Here is a 19,669-nt window from a genome sequence, read left to right on the forward strand (position 1 = left end):
GGGTTTGGAGGTGCCAGGGCGCTGAGCTTTGTGCCACCCATGCAGCGAGTTTGCCAGTGTCAGCCCAGCTCCCAGAGTCCCCTCGTGCGACAAAACCAGCTCCTCCTGAACAAGGTGGGGACATCCCTGCAAGTCCAACGCCGCCACAGCCACCTCTTGGCATGACGCCATCTCCCGAGCCCCACCGCCCCCGTGTCTGAATTATCCCAATAATTCCCCCCTCGCATTTACATCCCTATAGCAGGACAAGCACACCGAGAGCCGGGTACTCACCAGCAGCCAGGGAAAGCCTCTCCCCTCGCAGGCAGGGGCGTTGCTAATTGTAATTGAAAATTAATCGGCGCTCAGCGAAGCCCCGGTGGTTTTATGGCTGCAGCGCGGGGATGCCGGCGGAGAAAGGCTCGTCCCCGTGCCGAGGAGGGAGAGGGAAGACGGGCAGGGCTGGAGGGAGCGAGCGCTGAAGGGGTGGGAAGGTGCCTGGCTGTGCGGGGGGCTGGCCACCGGCCTGGCGGAAAATTAAATTGCACTTGAGGGTAAATTGTATTAGGGAATAGCGGCCGCCCCTGAGGCCATTTGGGTAATTAGCCCCAGGGAGCCGAGGCAGAGCCGGGAAGGGGTGACCCCATCAGGGAGGGCACCTCGGGGGCTCGGGCTGGGTCCCCAGGACAGCCTGTGCCACCTGCGAGTGTGGCCACAGCAGCTGCCGGCGTGCAGGGTGAGGGGGGACCTGTCCCCAAGTCATCCCGAGAGGGGGACACAGACTGGGGACACAGAGTGGGGACGCTCCGAGCCTGCAGCAGCCCCGCTGTGCCCCGCACTGGGGCTCCCCGGTGTTGGAGGGGGACAGCCCGATGTCACAGCCGGGAGAGCCGGGCCCGGGAGGATCGGGACTGCACCAAACAGGATTACGGAAAGTCCATTTACCGGACTCTCTTTTCCCTGCGCGCACAGCAGCTTGAGGCTGCGAGCCTGCCGGGGATGCTAATCTGGGCATCCCGCTAACCCCTTCCGGCAGCGCCCACCTCCCCGGCCCTAATCCCCCCTCCCCGCACCTGCTGCACCCCCTGCCCGCCCCACAGCGGCATTTGGGGCTGAGGTGACCGCGGGCAGCCCCACACCGCAATCCCACAGAGGGGAGCAGCTGGCGGGGGGGGAGTTATTGATGCTGGGGGCGAACCCCCCAGGGAAATCAAGGAGAAGGAGGCAGCAGGGCTGCAGCGCTCAGACCCTGCCCATCCATCACCGGCGGTGGGCAGGGCCGGTCCCGGCTCGGGGGAGCCCCAGCCCCGCTGAGCACCGCCAAGGCCGAGCGGGACTGAGCTGGCAGGACGCGGGTGCCAGCCCCGCAACGCCTGGAGGCGGGACCAGCACAAACACTAAAGGAAAGACGGAAGGACACAATTTATTTGACTGGCAGGTGAGGGAGGAAGGGCTGGAGGAGCCAGAGATCGCAGCGGCAGAGCTGAGCGCCCTCCTCCCCACGCCGCCAGCCTCCCACCTGGGCAAAGTGAAGATATCAAGAAAAAGGCTCCAAATCGGATTGACACCCCCTCTCCCCCTTAATAAAGTTTATTATCGGCCGGGCTCTAATCCTTTTAAATCCCCCACGCGGGGGGATGGGCCAGGATTAGGGGAGGGCAGCGTAATCCCAATGAATTTGTTACAGGGGGATTTAGACAGCGCTGGGAGAGCAGATGGCCCCGGCCCCGGCTCTGGAAAACAACCATTTTCCTTAATGATTCCTAACAAGGATAAAAGGGCAGAGAGAATCGGGGACAGGCGCAGGGGGCCCACGCCCACGGAAGTCCCGGTCCCCAGGGATGCTGCCGTGTGTCTCCGTGCTCGGAGCACGGGCATGGCCAGCACGGAGCTGCAGCTCCACAACTCGTGCCAACTTTATTCCAGCAGCTTCCTCTGCCTCCCCCTGCCTGAGGAGAAACCAGGAGCCATCCCAGCCCTGGGGTGTACAGGGGGCAGCTGCCCCGAGGGGCATCATCCCCAAGCAAAAGGAAGGAGAAAGCATACAATGGTAATTAAAAATATTGAAAGGATTTTTAAACCAGGTGCTCTTCCCGGGGTAGGGAGGAGGCAGGAGCAGCAGGGACACCAGGAATGGGGTGGGGTAGTCCAGCACACCCACGTGGCAGGGACCAGCCGACACAGCAGGGCAGGGCAGGCATCGGCAAAAATAATTTATTCCACTAAGACAAGCAGAGAACGAACAACAGCGTGGGGAGGGGGCGAGCAAAGATGGGGAGGCCCCGGGCCACATCTCAAAGAGAGGGGACACAAAATGCATCTGAACCCATGACTGCTGCCCCCACCCAGCAGTGTCCCCTTTTTGGGGGGCTAAACCTGCACCCTCCAGGCCCCACTAGTGGTTGGACCCCGATGGGCTGCTCTCCAGCACAGGACTGGGCTCCCAGTGTGAAACCAGCCCAGTGCCAGGGAGCGCCTGAGGGCAGCTGGGTGCCAGAACACAAACCACCGTTCATGTCCCAGCTCCCACACGCCCAAAAACATGGCACAATGACTGGGAAGGGGATGCTCGGACACCTCCTTCCTCCCAAAAAGAGCTTTCCACCCCTTACCCCGGGTGAGGCCTTAGCAGGACAGCTCCTGATGGGGACGTGCCAGAGCCCTGCCCGCTGTGGCACAAATCGCTGTCCCAGGGCTGTCCTGCCTCAGCAGCTCACCCACCCTAGGAAGCCCCCAGCCCTCTCAGGCCATGGGGAAGCCAGGGCGGCCTTTCCGGGCGCGGGTGCGCAGGCGGAAGAAGGTGTACATGCCCAGCAGGCACATGGAGGAGAGGAAGTACAGGGCCACGCACAGGCTGATGTCCAGGCGGGAGAAGCCCAATCCCAGCACCCGCAGCCAGGGGCTCCTCCGCAGGCCCTCCGCAGCCTCCTCCTCCTCCTCGCGGTCCCGGAGCAGGACGCCGGGGGCGCGGCGGCGCTCCCTGCCCGCGGGCAGGGCCATGGTGTCCCGCTTGCTGATGCGGCGGCGCCGGGCCGCGGCCGCTCGCAGCGCCTGGCTCTTGAAGTGCTGCTCGCTGAAGGAATCCAGGTCCACGATGTCCTCGCTCCCGTCGCGCAGCCTGGGGTTCAGCCGCACGATGCTGGGGCGCCGCGGCTCGGGGGAGCCCGGGTGCCCCGGCGCTCTCGGCTCTCCCTCGGTCTCCTTTTCCTCCTCCTCTCCTCTGCCCCTCTCCTCCCGCGAGCCCTCCGTGCCCAGCCTGGCGCCGGTCCCCTCCCTGGCCGCGGGGATGGGGTCGGGCTCGGCGTAGTCCATGTAGATGTTGGTCGGGGAGAAGTGTGCCTTGAGGAAGGTGACCACGGCCGGCTCCTCCCAGGCATGGACACCCCGCTCCTCCTTGTGGCACTGGGGACACAGGTCCGGCGGAGGCCACTGCAGCTTGGGGAACTTGGGGTCCTCCGTGTCACCTCCTGCAGGGGCCGGGGGTTAGACGGGACATGTGATGCTCCCTCCCCCGGTATCAACACCCCGGAGGATCCAGCAGCTGGGGATGGGGACATTTGGAGGAGCCTCCTTGGGAGGAGAGGTCCTCCAAGGGCAAACAGCAGCTTTGGGAAGCTCCCTGTAAGGAGCACATAAGACCAACTCTATCTCTGGGGCCATGTGATGCTGCATGACCAGCTGCTGTCCCCTGGGATGGGGGACAATAACAACGGGATGTCCCCGCTGCTAGACCCCACAGCCATTTGCCAGACCCATCCAGGAGGAGGGAAGGGATGTTCCTCCAGCTCAGCTCCCCTGGTGGCAGCCCCCCTTACCCGCCAGGCGAGCGTTGACCTCGTTGTGGTGTGACCAGAGCCAGAGGATGGCCTCCTCCCTGCTGGCCACCTTGTCCATGGACTGGGCTGCCATGGCCTCAAAGTGCTCAGCGCACTCCTGGCAGCCGAAGAAGTGCCGGACGTAGCAGCGCATGGTGCTCAGCACCTCCAGGGGTAACTCTGGGGGAGCAGAGCACAGGGGTGAGCCTGAACCCCTCTGTGCCACCAGCACAGTCCCACAGCTAAGGTAGCAACCCCACAGCCCAATTCTCTGTCTTGTCCCCCCATGGAAACTGCCCCTGGATGAGATGAAGCATGTGAAACAAGCCTTTGTCCACAGGCAGCATCCCTGCCCGTGCCAGAGCTCAGCTGGACACTCCCTCCCTGAGCCCCTGATCCCCCAGGGACTGCAGTACCTTTGTCAGGGCCGTTCTGGGCAGCCTGCACAGTCAGCAGGTGGAAGATGGTCCAGAGCCCACAGGGGTAGCCACGGAAGTGGCGCTCACTGCCCTGGCAGCCCACCCAGGTCACGTTGGTGGGGAGCACCGAGGGGTGGGAGGCCTGGAGGACAGATGGACACGGTGTGATGGGGCTGGCAGGCAGTGCCAGCTGGGGGGAAAGGGGCAGGGGTGAGGAGAGCAGGGGCTGGGGGTTCCCATGGGCATCTTACATCTCTGTTATTCTTCATGGCCTCCTTCAGAACTGTGCGGGGCAGCTCGGGCTCTGTCCAGTTCCTCAGCCAGGCATCCAGAGTCTGCAGGTAGGTCTGCACGCAGGGGCGCCCTGGGAAGTACTGCAGAGGGGGGACAGGGCTGAGAAAACACAGATTTCATCCTGGGAGCAACAGGGCAGCACCAGCATCCTCTCTGCTGGACAGCAGCGTGGTCCTGGCAAGGTTTTGGTGCCTGTCTCTGAGGGGTTGGGGGCTGCAGCTTGTCCCCCCACCCCCATAGGGATGGCAAGGCCCCTGTGTGGATGTTCAGGCTCCAAGCCCCAAGTGAGGGAGGCAAAAAGCCACTCTGTCCATAAGTCTGGCAAAGCCGATTAGCAGCTGCACTGTAAAACCACTCCTGGGAGAGGAGCAGCCTGGCAGCCTGTGCCACCAACAGACAGACAGACTGACTGACCTGTGGGGAGGAGGGGACACCAGCACACAACAGAAGCGATGGAGAAGTGAAAAGAAGGAGTTTGCTGAGTCTGAGCTGTTCTTCCTCCCAGGCTCATGGGGAATCACATGAAAATACCCAAATTTGCAGGGGAGTTATCTGTGACCTGGCAGTTGTGCTGCAAACACAGTGCCCCCTGACTCCTTGCACACAAGGCTTTGCTGTGTGATTCCCTGCCTCAGGAACCATTTTTCCCCCATTAGGACTTTTCCCCCATTCCTCTCCTTTAATACCTCTTGGGAGTGCAAGGGTTAAGGCTGGGACCTGCTGGCTGAGCTCCCCCAGGCTGAGCCCAGGGCTGCAATCCTGGGGATGCTGCTCCGTCCTGTGGATGAGCAGGGCAATGGCAGTGCTGGCTCAGCGTCCCCAGGGAAGCACCAGCACCCTCCAGCCACTGCTGCAGCTCATCGAGGGGAAGCTTGGCAGGAAGAATTAAAAATGGATCAAATAAAACCATTGCTGCTCCCCACCACTCTTGTACCCATGGGCAGGGAGCTGGTGTCACGGGGATTTATTTCCCTATTTCTGTAGTTCACATTGAAGGGAGAAAGAGTGAGGGCAAGCAGAGGAGCCACATGAAGCTCTGAGGGCTTAAGGCACGTGTCTGGAGCTCTTTCCTGGGGGAGAGCAGGGAGTGTCTTGCACATCAGTGAGGGCCATGCAAGGTCCAAACTGAGCGTGAGACCCTGGGTGACAAAGGAGGGAGCAAAGAAGGAGGGCATGGCCCCAGTCTGCCAAGCAGCCTGGGCTGTGACAGGGATTGGGATGGAGACAGGGCTCCTGCAGGCTCAGTGGAGGAACCAGCCAAATGCAGCAGGACTCCTTCACAGCAGGAAATTAAACTGCCCTGCTTGTGCTGGCTCAAAGCTCTCAGTCACTTCAGCTGTGCCAGGCCCGACATAGAAGAAAAAAGGAGACCTTAAATTAGACTTGTCTGAAGCCTGACTCAGAGTGGGAGTTCCTTTCCTGGACTATTATCAAAGGAGCCTGCAGAGACTGGCTCCTGGAGCTGAGCATCCAGATCAGAGCAACAAACCCCTGTGACCATCTCTGACAGCCCAGCAGGTGACAGCCTCTCTTCTGAAAAGACCTCCTGCCTCAACACCTCCTACAGGTGATGGTCCCACTGCCAAAGCTGGCAACACCCACCTTGTTTGAAACACTCTTAGCTCCCTCTGGGACTCTGGGCTGAGTTTGGAGATCCACAAGGATGAGGAGTGTCAGGGGACACACTGAGCACCAGGACACAGGGCCCACACCAGACTGCCACGCTCCACTACCTGTGCGTGCTGGGGCACGGTGGCCTGCACTGTTTGCACTTCATAGACAGACAAATGGAGGCAGAGGCAGTTCCCCCCCAACACCCAGAGCTCCTCACCTTCACCAGCGTGGCCACGTAGCACTTGAAGGCAGCCAGCTGTGCTCCCGACAGCGAGGAGGGCCGGGCAGCCTCCACCCGCAGCGAGTAGTGCAGCGCCGACTCCAGGTCGGCCATGTACAGCTTGGAGCTGGGGAGGGCAGCACAACACGAGGCTCCATCAGCCACAGGGCTAATCCTCACAAACCCCAGGGCTTTTCCCAGTGCCAGCCCCTCGCCCGCCCGGCCCGGATTGCCCAGCAGGGGGAGGCAGGCTCTGACCGGTCGGCTCGCAGGGGATGTGACACGCGGTCGCTGTCGTTGAGGCTGCTGGCCGTGGCGTTCAGCTTGTAGGAGCCGCGGGTGATGCCCGTGAGCGTGCGCAGGTAGTAGGTGTAGAAGGAGCGCGCCTCGATGTGCCTGCCAGGAGGGAGAAGCACTAAGTCCCTCGTCCCTCCCTAACCTGACCCCAAGGAGATGAAGGCTTAGCCAAGTGGGTAGTTCAGGCCTGGGGAGGGAGCATGGGGTGCTCCATACTCTCCATCTGCCCCAGCAGTGGGCAGACTTACATCCTAGAGCAGAGCTGAGCCCCAGGCAGCCATATCATGCCACCTCCAGGCAGAGGTGGGAAGGGAATGGCTCAGTCACAAGGATTTTCCCGTGTTCCAGCTCCAGCCGGGGCTGGCAGTGCGGTTCAGTGCCCACCAGCAACCTCCCACCAGCCAGTCCCGTTCCTAATGCACCTTCCCACAAGTGCAAAGGAGCACAGAGAGATGGGGCACAAGGCTGGCCCCCCAGCAGCACCCCCAGAGCCACCCCGCCGTGCCCCACACTCACACAGGCAGGCGGGAGAAGGAGCCATTGCGGAGGAGCAGGTATCCAGAGGGGAAGGAGGTGACACCAAACTTCTGCACGAGCTCCTCCTCGCTGCTCAGCACCCTCCTCACCGCAATGTTCTCGTACTGCAGCATGTCCAGGGCCACCTGCAAGCCCCAGGGTTAGATGAGGGGGGCAGAGGGAATCCCCAGCCCCACCAGGGAGGCAGCAGAGCTGTCCAGTGCCCTGCGTAACATTTGGCACTGGTTAAGCTGTGTGCAAGCTGGGCAGGGAGGCTTCCTGGAGAGAGCTGCCCTGCCACAGGCACCCAGGAGTTATCAGGCAGCAGGCACACAGGCTCCAAGAGAAGTGGGGGATAAATGGAGCTGTACCCACCTCTCTGCCCACGAAGGAGTTGCTCTTCTCAAAGATGAGTGCCAGGTACTGGTCCTTGTTCCTCTGGAAGAAGGTGCGAACCTCCTCGGCACTGCAAGAGACAGGAGGACGGCAGCAGGTGCCCCAGCATCAGCAGGATGCTCTGCCCTCCCCCTCACAAGGAGCTCCAGCCTTGCTCACTGGGATTTGGCAGGGAATGCTGCTGCAGGATCAGCCCCACTGAGCAGGCAACTCCTCCTGCTGAAGTTTCCAGCCTAGTTTTCTGCTCTGGTTCACAGGCTTTGAGAAAACCCACTGGGCTTGGCCAAGGAGGTAGAAAACAAAGCACAGGCAGGGCAGGGCAGGAGGGAGCTGTAGGCTCACCCAGGGAAAAAAATCAGCAATGAACTTGAACCAGGGCTGGTTTGTTTTTTCTATGACACAGAGGAACCAGAGTACCTGAGGCAGGTGCCTGGCTCAACCACTGCTCTGGGAAATCCAAAGGCTCCTTCTCAGGACAATGCAGCAACTGCTTGCATCCAGCAAGGCCAACTCAGATACCAACAAAATTGTACAGAATCAAGAAAACCCTTTTTCAGGACAGGAAAGAGCTTCTAACACAGCCTCACGCAGCATGGTATGACACTGCCTTGTCCCAAAGAATCTGGGGCCCAGGAATTGCTTGCTCTAAGTCTGATAAGCAGGTTCATTAGGAGATGTAACAACATGGCCCATGGACACAGCTCAACACTGGCCAGGTCATCTCCCTGGGATCTGGGTGATGCAGTAGCTGCTCCTTGCTCATTCTGGGCTCAGGATTTCCCCAGAAACCTGCTCCCCATGGGACAGAGGCCACCCTGGCCCCCTGCTGCCCCTACCTTGCTGGCTCCAGCGGAGGACAGGCGGGTGGCCAGGCATCCTGGCTCTGCTCAAGGTTGGTGATGATGGCATGGCGCAGGTCCTCCACAGTGGCACTGGGATCTGCAGGGGGACAGGACACCAAGGGGTCAGCCCTGGGGAAGCCAATCCCAGGGGTTGAGCCCAGGGAAGCTGCCTGGAGCTGCCCCCCAGAGCTCCCTGATATTGCAGTGTATGGGAGGTGTGGGCAGCAGGGCCATTCACACCCAGGGTAGAAAACCCCATGGCTCTGAATACTCACTGGTAATCCTTATCCCATCCTCTGGCTTCTTGCTAAAAGCTCTGAAGAACTGAAAGGGAAAAAAAATCACAAGGGGAAACTGGAGTGAGTGTTTGGAGTGGGACAGGAGGCAGTGCAACCCAGCAGGATGAGGCTCCCAGCTCTGCCTCAGTTTCCCTACAGCATGCTATCTGACATCAGCCAGCACAGAGGGAGCTCCCAGCCATGTCCCCATCTTTTGGGGCATCCCCCAGACGGGAGGAATGGAGCCATGTCCAGCCAAGGGCTGAGCACTGGCAGGCAGTGGAGCAGGTGTCTCCAGGGATCCCAGGGAGGCAGCTGGAACTTTCCCAGTCCTGCAAACCAGTCTCCCTGCTCCAGAGCTCTGATAAGGTAGGAAAAAGAGAGTTTTTTCCACTCCTGGCCTCCCACAGTGGCTCCAGTAGCCAGGGCAGAGCCAGAGCAGCAACGCCAGGTTGCATCAGCCAGGTGTTTGCTTTGCAGGCTGGGCTGGGAGTTGGGACTGTTTGCAAAAGGTGCTTGGCAGGGACACAGGATGTGAAGCAAGTGACAGCTTGGCACGGCCACATCAGCACAATGTCCCTGCCCCAGGAGATGTTTCCATCAGTGTCCCAGGGCAGGGGGCACTCAGTGAGACCCCAGGGCAGGGCTGGGACCAAGCCAACCTGCCTGAAAAATCCCAGGTCTGACCCCACCTGGAGCTGAGCCTGTAAACTGGGACTGAAGGCATGTCTGATAACACCCTCATCCCTGCCCATTCCATCTCAAGGCAATCCTGGTTTAAATGCTGGTTGTGGCACCTGGAGTGGCTCTGGCTTCATTGCTTGTGTTGGAGAAGGCTCCATTTGCAGCGGGAAGCTCTGCAGAAGTTGTGTTGACACAGCTAAAGGGCTGGGCACAGGCCCAGGAGGAGGGGTGGCTCCTTGCCAGCCTGCACAGGAGGCTCCCAGGAGTTCCAACCTCCCACAGCATCCCTGTGCCCGCAACCTCTCTCTGCCCTCGAGCAGCCTTTCTTAAGTGTTTCCAACTCAGGATTCAGAGTCTCCCTCACCCTAGCAGAGATCCAGCCCCTGTATTTCACCACAAAACACCGTTTTGGCTTTCCCCCCTCCTTGTTGCTCCATCGCTCAGCAGTTGCGCCAGCTGCAGCCAGGACACAGCGCTGTTTTGGGGAAGGGTGAAACAGCTTCAGCCTGCAAAGCCCCAAGGGGAGCATTTTGGTGCAATACCCCTGTCAAGCTGATTAAGCAAGACAGGGACAGGCCAGAAGGCAAAGCACAGTGAAGCCCAGCCAGTACCCAGCACACACAGCCTCACCTTCATGGTGGGGAAGCCGGTTATCCCAAAATCGGAGCACACTTGCTGGTTGTCCTCGTCGGCGCAGTCGATGGCTGCCAGGATCACTGCAGGCCTCCATTCTGTGGGGACAGAGGATGAGATCAGCACAGCTCAGCATCCCCATGGCCCCAGAAACCACCCTCCTCCCCATGAGCACTAACAGAGACAGGAGAGATCTCCAGGGGCAGAGATCCTCCTGTCCAAGAACCACTGCTTGCCCCTCGCAAGGGGATCTCCACCAGCAGAGATCCTCCTGTCCCAAAAGCACTGCTTGCCCCTCACAGGACAGTGCCTGATGGTTTCCAAGCCCAAACACCAGGGCTGTGCTCTGTGCTGGTGTGTGGTGCCCTACTTTCCAGGCAGCAGGAACACAGGGAAAGCCGTGTGAGGCGGGAGCCGGCTTTGCACGCCCTGCTCTGCCAGTGCTGGAGCACAGGCAGCTCTACCCAACACTGCCTGCCCGGCTGGTTCTGCCTGTCCAGCCTCTGCCCCAGCTCCCGGGAAGAGGACACCAGGAGAAGGAGAGGGATGGCCAGCCACAGCTCGGGGAGAGCAAGGAACACAGGCTCCAGTTTGTCTCACCCCAGACCAAGGGCACAGCTGATAACCAAGAGGGAATAACACAAAACCAGCAGCCAGGCCAGGGCCCTGCAGCAGAGCCTGCCCAGGTTCTCTGCATCCACTCCCTATTTGTGACTCCCCAGTGAAGAACAGCAGGGCCCTGGGGTAAAACACATGAACAAAAAGGGGCATGGAGGTATTTTAAGCAGCAGCCTCTGAAAACCAGCAGGAAAATGGAGAATAAAGCTCTGAAATGGTTTATTTTTAGTGTAAAGGACACCTTGCCTGTCCTGAGAGTGGGACAGGGAGGGACACGGCGCTGGCACACAGATGGAGCCCATGCTGCCCTAGGCCAGGAGCATGCCGGAGGCAGGGAAACACTGTCCCGTGTCGCAGCTGACGGGACAGGTGAGCTGCTTCCCACTGCCCTGGCACTCGTGGCACAGGAGAGCCGGTGACGAGCCCTGCTGCAGGGAGCCAGGCACGTTCCCATACTCATCTGCACGTGGTGTCCACAGGCCACCCCAGCATCCTCCCCGTCCAGCCCACTCCTACGAACATCCACCCGTGGGAATGGCAGCGAGGCTGCTGAGCAGCGCGGGGGTGGCTTCCCCGCCCCGCCTCCATGGGCACACCATCCTCGCTCGGCCTCCGGAGCACGGAGCCCTGGGGGAGCCCTCTTTTGGAGAGGGGCCAGGAGAGCCGGCATTGCCCCGCGGGGCCCGGGCACGCACCCCATTCCTCACATCCTGCCCGCTGGGGAGCTCTGACGGCATGCCCAGGGAGGGACGGCATCCCCTCGGAGGGACGGGATGCCCGGCCGGCCGCCTGACTCATGCGGCAGCCAGCGCGCTGTATCAATTAGTGCAATAACAGGGAGAGCCCCGGGATGCCGGGGGAGGCAGGATGAGTCCCGGCAGGACGGGGGGCCCAGCAGCGGGGTGTGCGGGTCCCCAGGCGCGGCTGGCACCGGCCACGCCGGGCATCAAGGTCAAAGCCGGGAACAAACCAGCTGGGATCAGCGCCCAGCAACCTGCCGTCCCTATCTCTGCTGGCACCGGAAAGTCTGGGGGGCAGCGCGACCCCCCACAGCCCAATCCCGAGCTTTTCCCTGCCAAATGGGGTGCAGGGATGCTGCTAAGCCAGGCCTGGGTATGGAGCGGGGGAAACCTGGACACCGGGAGGGAGCAGGGCCTTCCCACCCGGCTGACGTTCCAGGGAGGCTGGAGCTGGGCCGCGGGGGGCTCTCGGGGGGCTGACAGAGGGTAGGGTAGAGCGGATTGAGGGACGGCGCTGGGAAGGACACGGGATGTAGGGATGCTCACGGGAACGAGGATGCAGAGCCCGGGATGCAGGGAGGATTTAAGGGCGCGGGCAGAGAGGAGGAGGACGACGGGCAAGGACGCAGGAGGGATTGCAGGATGCTCCCGGTCTTGGGGGAAGCGGGACCCCTGCGCAGGGACACAGGGAGGACGATTTAGGGGTGCTGAGATGAACAGAGCTGCAGGGGAATCTGACAGTGCAGGGGCAGAGACAGCGGGTGCTGACGGAAGAGGACAGAGACAGGGATAAGGGGTGGGGGTAACAAGGTCAAGGGCGCGGGGGGATCGCGGAGCCGATGGGGAGGGCAGGCGGGGATGAGGGGAAGGGGGGCCAGCGCGGCCGGGGACTCACCGCGGATGTCGTGGGCCAGGGCTCGCCATGTGGGCGCGAAGTGGATGCAGTGCCCGCACCAGGAGGCGAAGAACTCGACAGCCCAAGCGCTGCTGGAGCCCAGCAGCCGCCCCTCCGCCTCCGGCCCCAGCAGATCAAGGGGGTCAGAGGCCGAGTAGAGGCGGCCGGGCCGCACCGCGGGCACCCGGAGCAGCAGGAAAAGCAGCAGGAGCGGCGGGAGAGCCGCCGGCCCCCCGCGGCCCCCGGCCCGCGCCCGCCGCCGCCACATCGCCCGCCAGGCCGGCCGGCACCGCCCGGAGCCGCCTTTAGCGCCCGGAGCCGCCCGTAGCACCGCCCCCGGGGCGGGGCCGGCACCGGGGCCGCGGCCGGGGCGGGGCCGGCGCGGGGAAGCCCCACAGCGGCCGCGGGCACGAACGCGCGCCCACAGCCCCGGCACCGGCCTGCGTAGGCCCGCAGCCCCCTGGCAGCATGGGGAGGAGCACAGCACTGCCCCCCCCACCCTTTGCTGCGGTGTTAGCCTTCCGTGAGGGGACACACGGCATGAAATGATACAATTCTGATAAAGTGAGGACTGCCCAGGGACGTGGTGCAGTCATGGTTCCTGGAGGTGTTTAAGGAAAGAGTGGACGTGGCTCTGAGTGACACGGTCTGGTTGGCAGGGTGGTGTTGGGCCCAGCCAACGTAAATGAATCTGTGATGGTGCAATGGTGAAGGCAGCTGATTCAGCCCCAAAATGCATTTTGTCACCAACACGAGCACCCCGAGGGCAGCGCCCTGGTCAGACACCCTGACATCAGCCAGCGTCACTGGGCACCACCTGGGCACCCTGTGGAATGGGCACCCTGCAGACATCCCTGCCCTGTCCCCAAACCTACCAGCAATACTCAGCAAGGATATCCTGTGACACCCACAAAATCCAGCTCTACATCTCAAAAAAGCAGCCTTCTACCTCCAGTGGCCCCTTCAATGGAATGTCTTCAAACTGAGAGTTAGATTAGATATTAGGGAGAAAAAACCAAACTTTCCTGTGAGGGTGGTGAGGCCCTGGCACAGGTTGCCCAGAGGATGCCCCATTCCTGGAAGGGCCAGGCTGGATGGAACTTGGAGCAACCTGTGGCAGTGGAAGGGTCGGCAGGATGACAGAACTAGATGTTCTTTAAGATCCTTTCCAGCCCAGGCCATTCCAGGATTCCATGATTCCATCCTCCCGGCCGGGCCAGGCCGTGCCCTCGCTCACGCACACACACACACACGTCACCGGCTCCCAGCCCCAGACGGAAGGTGCCCGTTGCTCAGTGCCCCGGGGCAGAGCCAGGCACTGCCAGGGTGGACACAGCCCCAAAATCCAGCCCTCCGCTGCCTCCCCAGCCCCTGAGGCCAGGGAACCTCCGGGAATTGGGGTGCCCATGGCTGCTGAGGGCATGTTGCTGGCTCTGTCCCCAGGAAGGCCATTATCCATGCTGGGCCCCACCTAGGCATTTCAGGCAGACTTGCCATGCTAGAAAAACAAGCCTGCCAGAGCCCGGGCTCGCCGAGGCAGTGGAGGGCAGGGGCTCCACACGGGGCACAGCTCCAGGAAACCACAGGGCTCCCTGACACAGGCTGGCCTAGGGGATGGAGCATGGTAGACACAACGCAGGGGATTGCTCCCACCCATCTTCTGTGGGTCCAGGCTGATGGGAATGGGGCTGAAGATGTCTTGCTCCAGCCCTGCCAGCTGTAATTAAGTCCTTAAGGGATTATCTCGCCTCACTGTCTAACCAGGAGGCAGAAAGACACAGCCCAGCCTGTGCAGGGCTGCTCTCAAAGGTGGTACCTCACTACTGACAGAAAGAGACTTTGCCAGGACTTGTCCTCATCCAGCTGGTGATTAAAATGCAAAAATCCCCATGTTCAGGGAGATCACCACCGTTATCTTCCCCCTAGGTTAAAGCCTTATTTTAAAGGCTCATCAGCTTGATTAGGTTATCAAGGCAAAGGAGAGGTGCTCAGCGCCAGCATAATTGCCAGCATCCTCTCCATCCAGCTCACCCCTTCCTCCCAGGCAGCCCAAATTCCTTGAATCCTTTTTTTAGATGCAAAAGCAAGGTGAAGGGGCAAGAGCCCACAGCCCAGCCCGGGGCTCCGGCTCCTTTGGAGGTGAGCCATGCCATTGCTCATCCCCTGGGCCCTGGGGTGGGGATGCTCCTGCTTCCTGCTGCCCTGGGAACAGCTGGGCTGCTACCCACGACCCTGCTGCCCAGCTGGCACGTCCCATCCCCAAGGCTCCCCAGGTAATAGCCTCCTTCAGCAGCAGGGTGTGGAGTTTTCCAGGCACAGACTTGCCCAAAAATCCTTTTTTTCCTTTGAATGCTGCTGCAAAGCAAGAGATGAGGCTTTTCTTGCACCTCAGACTGGGAAGAGACATGTTTTCATTGCAGAACACCCTGACACAGGGCATGGCCTGTGAAGCCAAAGATGAAGCAGAGGCTTTGAAACGACTCTTTTTTAAAGTTGGATTTGAAAGCAACTAAGATGAAATAATAGCAGTCAAGAAGCAGTAGAAGTCTGGGGAGGTTTTAGAAATGCTCCCAGTGCCCTCTGCCTTTTTGTCCTCTCTGGCTGCCAATGGAACCTGCAGGTAGCCAAACCAGGGCACAGGTGCTGGGTGATGCTGGATGCTCACCTGCTGAGCCCCAGCCAGCCCTAAAAGGTCAGCTTTAGGCTCCCACTGCACATTTAGGAACCTGCTTGGTTTTCACAGCAAAGCCTTCAGTGCCTACCTGAGCATCCTTAACTTTGGGGAGAGTTGTGCTTCACTCCATAGCAAGGCCATGGGATGGCCACAGAGATTCCTGTGCTGCACCATCTCTGTGCAGCAGCTGAGCAGTGGCTTTAGTTCATTAAGCTCTGAAATCTCCTTTCCCAGACTAACACCCAGCAGGAATCTCCTTGAAGTCAGTGAGGCGTGGGCAACATCAACAGGCTGAGAACCTCAAAAGGCGGCCACAATCTCACCAAAATAATTTAAGCCCTGCAGAACTTGTTTCGTGCACCTAAAATGGATCATTTTCAGACACAAAGCTACTCAGACCACCTCTGTGCTGGGTTAGAGAGGAGACAAGGAAAGAGTGGTTGGATTTTATATGTTCAGCCCTTGATGTAAGACTGCATTTCAGAAAATGGAGAAAGGGTTTTATTGTCTATTTTTTAAAGTATGAATCTGTCTATAAAATGTTCTGAATGGCCAGGTGAGCAGACCCAGGTCCTCCTCATTCCCCTTTAGTTGTGAAGGTTCAGGGCCGCAGGTTGATCCTGAAATGGACTTTCTTCCTTGAAAATTAGAGAACACGTTCCTACCTAATTGTGTGATTCCAGGAACTGACTCCAAGGAAAACACGTAACCAATGCAAGACTCATGATACAATCACGGTAACCCCGTCACTGGCATTTCGGAGCCTGCTCTGAGAGCTTTGTATCCAACACCCTGCAAGCACCTTGCAAGCACCAGCTGCAGAGGAAGCTCAGCAGCTTTCCTTTCTCCAGACTTCACAGGATGATGAACTCAAGGAAGTCCTCTTTGATCTGCAGCACAGCACTGCTTAAATCGTGGTCCTTCTGTGAATAAAAGGAAAAAGCCTCACTTTCCTCATAGAGCGACGGAAATTTGTGTCAACTGCCACCTCCCTGACATTCCAATCCAGGTGGCACTTTTTCCTTGGTGGTGGCACAAGTCACACCTCAGCTGAGACATGGCTTCAGACAAGACCTTTGGCAGCACCTGTGCCACAAACCTGCCAGCTTTGCTGAGACACCCGGAGGGGATGTGAATCCCAACTGCTTCCCACACTCTGCGTTGGCTCTGACACCTGTGAAGACCAGGATGGCCCCTCAAAGCCCCACTGGCAGCTGGGAATCGCTGACTCCACGAGCCAGGCTTGGTCGGAAATCATTGATTTCTACCTTTCAAGCCCAAGCAGCCTGTAATAACAAGAGACACAAAAGCAAATCTGGGGTGCATTCTCAGGATGTGATGAATGTGTTCACGTAGTTTGCATCTGCAGACAGAACACAGCAGTACCAGTCTCCTGCTATTCACCCTCTGCTGATTCATCCCTGCTCCAAGGAACAGCAGCCACGCCGACCTTGCTCTTTTCAGAAGGACCCAGGGAGACCAGGAGGAACTGGCACTGCCATTGGTATGTCTGGGTAGGAAACGTTTTACCTGCAAATTTCACATCTGCTAACAGTCATAAATGATTACCATGACCTAGGCTGCACAGAGCACATGCTTTCCAGTCCAGCTCATGTTCCCAGCTTTAAGGAGCAGATTGGAGGAGGCCACACCGCCCAGATTTGCCACATCATTATTTGGCAGGTGGTTTAATTGCAGTGCATGAAACTGAGAATGCCACAGGGATGACAACGGAGCACTCCTCTCTTGCTCTGACAGTAGTCCTGCAACGTAAGCAAGGTCTCACCTTCCAAGGACTGCTGTGCCCAATCACAGTTCCCTGAGCAGTGCTGGCTCCATCAGTCCTTGGAGCAATGCAGCAGACACAGGCTCTGGACCAGGCTCCTTGCTGAGCTCCCCAAGCCAAGCCATGTGAGCAGTGGGATCCCCTGCAGCCTCCTTTATTTTGCTGGAATAAAATCAAATTGTAGCTGTGACACCCCCTCCAGAAGTGGTGTTACTTCCACCTCCAGCAAATTCTCAGACAAAATCTGAGTTAGAGTCAGTCTAGACTTCATGCAAGAGGAAGCCACTGGAAACCCACATCAAGGAGGGAACTCAGCCCAAGGGACACAGCAGGTCTTGTACAGGTGGAGCAAAGGGCTGGAAAACTGGGGCCAAGAGAAACATTCAGAGCAGGAACTAACCACCTGCTCCAGGCCATCAGCACTCTTGGCAGGCAAAGAAGGTATCTGTACTCCTCTATGCCCCTGAACCTGCCCAACCATCACCCTCCTGAACAGAGCTACTCCTCCTCCTTTTCCCCAAATTTCTGCAGGACTTTATTCATGAGGAGGCAGGAGGGTGCAGAGCTGGGGCTAGGGGTTTTGTTTGCTCCAGTTTCCAGGTCTCACAGAGTGCCTTTCCCTCCCCCACAGGACCGGCATCCCGGAGTGCCCTACACTTTCAAACTCCATTACATCTCATCTGCATTCCTGCCAGGCAATGGCCCGTGCTCCGGGCTGGGTGCCAGCAGCTGGGCAGCCCCCCACCTCTCCTTCCTGCACTCTGAAGAGCTGCTGGTGTTCAGCAGCTCCCCACCAACTCCTTTTCTTCTCAGGGCTGTGTTAATGAGAGCCTGGACATTGCAGAAGCCCTTGTGCTAGGCAGGGCACAGCACGTCTGGAGCAGAGTCAACATTTCAAGCGCTCCAGTGCTCTGCCAGGCATTTTGGCACGTGGGATGGCTGCAGCTGGCACCACATCCCCAGGGAGGCACCTGGGAGTGGGCTGCACCTGGAAAGGGAGGCACCAAACAGTCCTACTCAATCACAGTGCCATCAGGAAGGCGGCTGCTGGCCATTGCCCAACCCAGGAGTTTCACCAGGTGCACAGGTGAAGCAGCTGTCAAAGGTAACCGTGCTCCAAGGCTCCTGGGAAGAGTTGCACCAACACCACGGGTAGAAAGTCAGTGACAAAGTGAAGCAAGGTAGACTTGCAAATGAGGAAATGAGAGCCTTCATCATGCTGATTGCTGGGCATCCTGGGCAAGGACAGCAGGAGCAATGCAGCAGTTTGCTGCGTCACCCGCCGGAGCACCTTGGCAGCACTCCCACAGCTCGAGCCGCTCTTAAAGGAAGCCTCTTATTCAGCCAGAGATGCACACATCAGTTTGGTTTTTTTCAGCATGAAATGCACTCTGAGCCCCCTCCAGGGATGGATGCAAACAGAAAATTGTCCAAAAATACAGGACTCGTGGAGTAAAACTGCTGTGGGGTGAGGAAAGGCACGGCACGAATGCTCTCCTGCTGCTCACTAATGAGGACACAGAGGCTGCAGCACCACTCGGCCTCAGCCCTTTGGACATCCCAGGATCCAGCACCGCATTTGGCTGGTTCAACCACTGAGCTCAGAGGGCTGTGACGTCCTCCTGTCTCTCTGAGGGCTGTGATGGTGTCTGAGGGTTGTGACGGTGTCTGAGGGCTGTGATGTGCTGCTGTCTGTCTGAGGGCTATGACAGTGTTTGAGGGCTGTGACATCCTCTTGTCTGAGGGCTGTGACGTCCTCCTGTCTGAGGGCTGCTGTCTGTCTGAGGGCTGTGATGATGTCTGAGGGCTGTGACTGTGTTTGAGGGCTCTGATGTCCTCCTGTCTGAGAGCTATGATGGTGTCTGAGGGCTGTGACGTCCTCCTGTCTGTCTGAGGGCTGTGATGGTGTCTGAGAGCTGTGATGTTCTCCTGTCTTGAGGGCTGTGATGATGACTGAGGGCTGTGATGTCCTCCTGTCTGTCTGAGGGCTGTGATGGTGTCCCCAGCACATTCCACTGAGGACCAGCCCTGTGGCTCACTGGCACTGCGAGACTGTAGCAAAGCTGTTTCCATAATAGAAGCCTGAATGCAGCAAGTCCTCCTCCAGGATGAGGTACCTCTGCTAAAGAAAAGCAAAGAACAAATAACTGCAATGGTTTAGCTCTTACAGGTCTCCTCCATTTAATGCAAACAGCCCTCCCAGGCAGGTGAGGAGTTGATGGTCACAATGTCCTCCAAGCTGGAAAGATCAATGCTGGGTTTAGTACAGGGTCTGCAGTAAATGGAAACAAAACCTTTTCTGCAGGGCTGTACATTAATAAAAGGCACCAAAACACAGCAGAGGTGGCCACAGGCACTGAGGAGGCTCAATAAACACCTGTGCTCCCTGGCTCACACCTTCATGCTGCCACTCCATCACCACGTGCCCACACCTGTGGTTTGGCACTGCAAGTGCTTGGCTGTTCTCTTACAGAGCTCCAGGACTTTTCAGGTGTTAAAGTGATTTGTTTTTTTCTTGTCCTGGAAAGAAAACAGCAAAGATTTAGAGAAGTTCCACCAACACATAAAGTTTCTAGGGAGCAATATTTGCTCCTTGGTGAGGAAGGGATTGGTGCTGCTAGCAGCAGCTCTACAGAGATGTATCAATTTAGGAATACAAAAAAGACTGAGGTTCTGAAGGATTTAATTCCAAAACTGTTTTTAACATAAAAATATTTTAAACCATGAGTTTCTAAAACATATTTTAAATAAATATGTGCAAGGAGTAGTTTTTCTCCCACTGTGAACTCCTGCAACGATTGCTCAATGCTATTTTCTGGTGTTATCAACAGTCAGCTTTAACAATAAAGAAATTCTAAAAAGTTATGATTATAATTAGGGCAACTCTAATGGGATTTTGTAGACTGTGATTGGCATCCCAAGCACAGCATCAGACAGAAAGTGGAACGTACAAGGGACAAATCTCCAGG

The 19,669-nt window shown here is 58.5% G+C and overlaps 1 protein-coding gene across 1 annotated transcript; it reads right to left on the reverse strand.

Moving 5' to 3' along the window:
- Positions 1 to 2,179: 2,179 nt before the first annotated feature.
- Positions 2,180 to 12,508, reverse strand: QSOX1 (quiescin sulfhydryl oxidase 1). Its single transcript, XM_054285708.1, has 12 exons — positions 12,241 to 12,508; positions 9,985 to 10,085; positions 8,668 to 8,716; positions 8,387 to 8,489; positions 7,530 to 7,620; positions 7,155 to 7,300; positions 6,600 to 6,737; positions 6,339 to 6,468; positions 4,465 to 4,587; positions 4,211 to 4,355; positions 3,795 to 3,974; positions 2,180 to 3,446 (listed from the first exon to the last, which is right to left on the reverse strand). Exons 1-12 carry the CDS (start codon positions 12,506 to 12,508, stop codon positions 2,722 to 2,724), a joined length of 2,199 nt encoding a protein of 732 aa, XP_054141683.1. The 3' UTR covers positions 2,180 to 2,721.
- Between the last annotated feature and the right edge of the window lie 7,161 nt (positions 12,509 to 19,669).

This window comes from Melozone crissalis, unplaced genomic scaffold (genome assembly GCF_028551555.1).
Source record: "Melozone crissalis strain CALT ecotype California unplaced genomic scaffold, PUWL_Pcris_2 ptg000045l_1, whole genome shotgun sequence".
NCBI classification, from domain to species: Eukaryota; Metazoa; Chordata; class Aves; order Passeriformes; family Passerellidae; genus Melozone; species Melozone crissalis.

Excerpts from the sequence above, each read along its gene's own strand:
- QSOX1 (XM_054285708.1), bottom strand. The coding sequence starts at position 12,508 with ATGTGGCGGCGGCGGGCGCGGGCCGGGGGCCGCGGGGGGCCGGCGGCT. Across the intron at positions 7,301-7,529 it reads ACTCCTTCGTGGGCAGAGAG|GTGGCCCTGGACATGCTGCA; the intron begins GTGGGTACAGCT and ends TGGGGCTTGCAG. Across the intron at positions 4,588-6,338 it reads ACGTGGCCACGCTGGTGAAG|TACTTCCCAGGGCGCCCCTG; the intron begins GTGAGGAGCTCT and ends CCCCCTCTGCAG.